Source organism: Limulus polyphemus, unplaced genomic scaffold (genome assembly GCF_000517525.1).
Source record: "Limulus polyphemus unplaced genomic scaffold, Limulus_polyphemus-2.1.2 Scaffold38, whole genome shotgun sequence".
Classification (NCBI taxonomy): Eukaryota; Metazoa; Arthropoda; class Merostomata; order Xiphosura; family Limulidae; genus Limulus; species Limulus polyphemus.
Genome location: NW_013665648.1, coordinates 494,619 through 497,866, shown reverse-complemented (window position 1 = coordinate 497,866; position 3,248 = coordinate 494,619). Strand labels below are relative to the sequence as shown.

Genomic DNA, 3,248 nt, shown 5'->3' with positions numbered 1-3,248 from the left:
ATTCGTGTTATTTATAATTCAGGAAAATATATTTGATTGTTGATCAGGAGTAAAAGGAAAGACCATTTCATTTTTCAAAAACGTGAAGTTAGAGTTTTCAGGTATTGTGATGAATTAGTTCATTATGTTTTGGTCTTTCCTCTTAAACCTTCTACAAATAAGAAACCATAATTACCTACCATAACCAATGCACATTATTGAGAAATTCTTCAAGATCTTGTTTTTGTCATCTTACACCTTTTAATGAAGATGGGAACATTGACAGGGAAATAGATTTGAACGAAGAAGTTTTGTGAAGAGCGCAAATGGTAGTGGGATGTAAAATTACTCATGCTAGAAATTTTCATAAAAGTGACCCGAAAAACGGCACAAACTCGGTAACCCATGGCCCGATTTTAGCGAAACTTGTTTTATTCTGTTTCAATTCTCATTTCATTAGAAATGGGGCTATTGTGTGCCATTTTTGCTGTATTTAATTACAGACAAGCAAACAAACAATCTCATAGTTTTAGTAGTATATAGATTTAACACTATTTTTTTCTCTTCTTTAATTTTATTTTTTGTTCCAAACTTTTTATATTTATGCTAGTATAAAAGCCTGTCAAAATTGATGGTAAACCACTGTTGAATGAGTAACAAAAGTTATAGAATTTAACTAAAACAAACTTGTCTGTACCTCCAAAATGCATCTACTCTTCACTTATTTCATCAATCTCAAAGTATTTCTTTAATCACTACATTTTTGTTAAAAACTACACAGAACAATCAAATGTTATTGTGAACTAAAGTAAAAAGTCTGCACTCTGAAACAGACTTAAATAGCATTCTTGAGACTTTTCACTGTATTCTAGATCAGGAAGTAGAATACAGTGTGGACATTTCAACACAAATGTTGAGCTCTTTTGACTGTACAAACGATAAAAGATATTTGGTAGTAATAAAAGTTATTTTTGTTTATGATTTAAGGCCAATATGTGTGAAAAATACCAAAAGAATATTTGTTAATTAACATTTATTCACCACTCAAAACATTTTAACACTGACTCTATAACATTACTGATAGTAGGCCTATTTAATACATAAATGTAACGTAAGGCTTAGCTGAAACACTAGTTGGAAAAATATATTTTGCTTTGGGCTACAACTCAACGTCATTAAACTTCTGAATTAAACTATTTTGCCATTATATCACCAAAGTTATAAATAAAAAAAGAATAAAAAACAAATCAATATAAATATTGAGCATTCAACATAAACACCATAGATTGGCTAAGAACAATCAGGTGAGTTTTGTTGCTAAGCAATGATGTATATTATTGAGCATTATTAAAAAAGAAGTGTGAACGTGTTCTTGACAGAGTGACAAAGGGAATAAACCTTTTATAGTTAGTGATCAGGAATAAAAGAAAAATTTCCTTGAAGAAACAAAGTGACTCAAAATTAACGTATTTTGTAATTCAGGGCTTTTTCTAAACATTAGTTATTGTAGCACAATGTGTGATTGTTGTTCTTTCATGATGGAGGAAGTTTGGTGAATAAAGCTCACTGAAGGAATGGTGGGGTGGGGGCTCTTGTTTTGTTTTTCCAAAACTACAACCCATCAACAAGTTTACCACACAAAGGTAAGAAATTTGAAATTTCTAAGAATACCATAATTGTTTACAGTGTGCACAGAAGAAGAGTAAATTCCTACCATAACATTCACCTCCTGCTGGCTGTTGAACATTGTTGAAGCCTCCAAAGTTTCCAGTTTGGGAAGCTTGAAGCAGCTAGCATAAGGGAAGAAATAAAAGACAATCAATATCGTGGTGTTAAGTTGTTGTTTTATTACAAAAGCATTACAGTAGTTTTATTACTATTAAAAATAAGTAATTATTATAATCTGTTACACTTGTCATAAGACAATAGTATTAGACCTATTATAATTTTGAACAATACATTCTTTACCTAGTCTCTAAGAGATTTTCAAGAATTAGAAGAGTATAATAAGAGCATAATCATTATAAGCTCTACTCGATAAAAAATGCAGTGTTAAAATATATATGCATAATACTAATATCTTATGACAGGACTCCACAAATCCTGTGCGCCAGGTCAATATGGCAAATAAAAATTTCATTATGGTACATAGTAATTTCTCCCATTTTATTCGTGTATAGGGATGTGCTAAATAGAACTCGAATCTAGAACAATTCTGGACTCTTGGAAGTCTGGAACTATTTTTGCATTCTTTGAGTCCTAAATCGCACTTTGTTTCTTGGATTTTAACAGTGGATTCAGCACATCATATTTCTTCTGAAATGAAGCATTGTAGTTGCACAACACATTACTAATTTAGCTCCATTTTGCATTTCTTCTTTCTTTCAATTCAACCAATCAGTGCATGTGTTTAGACTCAGACAGGACCAAAGGCAGTTAGTTCAGGCAATACTATCAAGTGGTTGTTGATATTATGTGATTGTTACCATGCACTTGTTATTGTGAAAGTACATAAGTATAGCTCCCACTTCCCACCACAAACAGTAGTGAAGTTAGGTTAGGCACAAAAAAGGCCTTTGCTTATCGTTGTACAGTGAAGTAGTGATGAGAGATTAGACCTATTCTGAAACAACTTGCTTGGCTTATGGATATCACAGTCCTTATTTTTATTTTACTTTCATGATTTTAATAATTGCACATATTTAATAAAGTTTAATAATGAACCCTTTGTTTTTTAGTGTAAAACTGCGTCTATTACCATAATCACACAACCAACTCAAAACATGTTCCATAACTTTTCTATATTAGACCTGGCTCCTAGATCTGAAAATATCTATCGAGACCTGTCTTATGACAAGTATAAATAACTATAATTATGCTTCACTAGCTTGGAAAAGGCATTCATACCATAACAATTATAATCTGTTAAACAATGAAACTGCTGAAAATCCTAGTATTCAGCAAAATGTAATGCTAGCTTTAGCATTTGTTGAAATATTAATAAAGCTTGTAATCTGCTGTACCATCATCAGGCAAATCATTTTATGAGTTTATAACTCTACTTACTTGATAAATGATTTTCAGAATGTGTTGATATCTTTTAACAACAGCTTACTTGTAACATACTATGTATAAAAACTAAGCTCTACATCTGTTTAAAAGCTGCTAATTCTGTGGATCAAACTAGTTACTAAACCAATGTATTAATTATAATTACAATATGTATAAGCAAAATGTAAACTGTTTCAGGCCAACTATCAAATGGAACT

General features: G+C 31.1%; 1 protein-coding gene across 2 annotated transcripts in view; it reads right to left on the bottom strand.

Moving 5' to 3' along the window:
• The window catches only part of LOC106461373 (CUGBP Elav-like family member 2), a 166,239-nt gene that overhangs the window by 27,772 nt on the left and 135,219 nt on the right, over positions 1–3,248 (bottom strand). For both annotated transcript variants that reach the window (XM_022388480.1, XM_013921194.2), the window contains exon 7: positions 1,694–1,769. In XM_022388480.1, the coding sequence (XP_022244188.1) occupies positions 1,694–1,769 (76 nt within the window). The remainder of the gene's footprint in view (positions 1–1,693; positions 1,770–3,248) is intronic.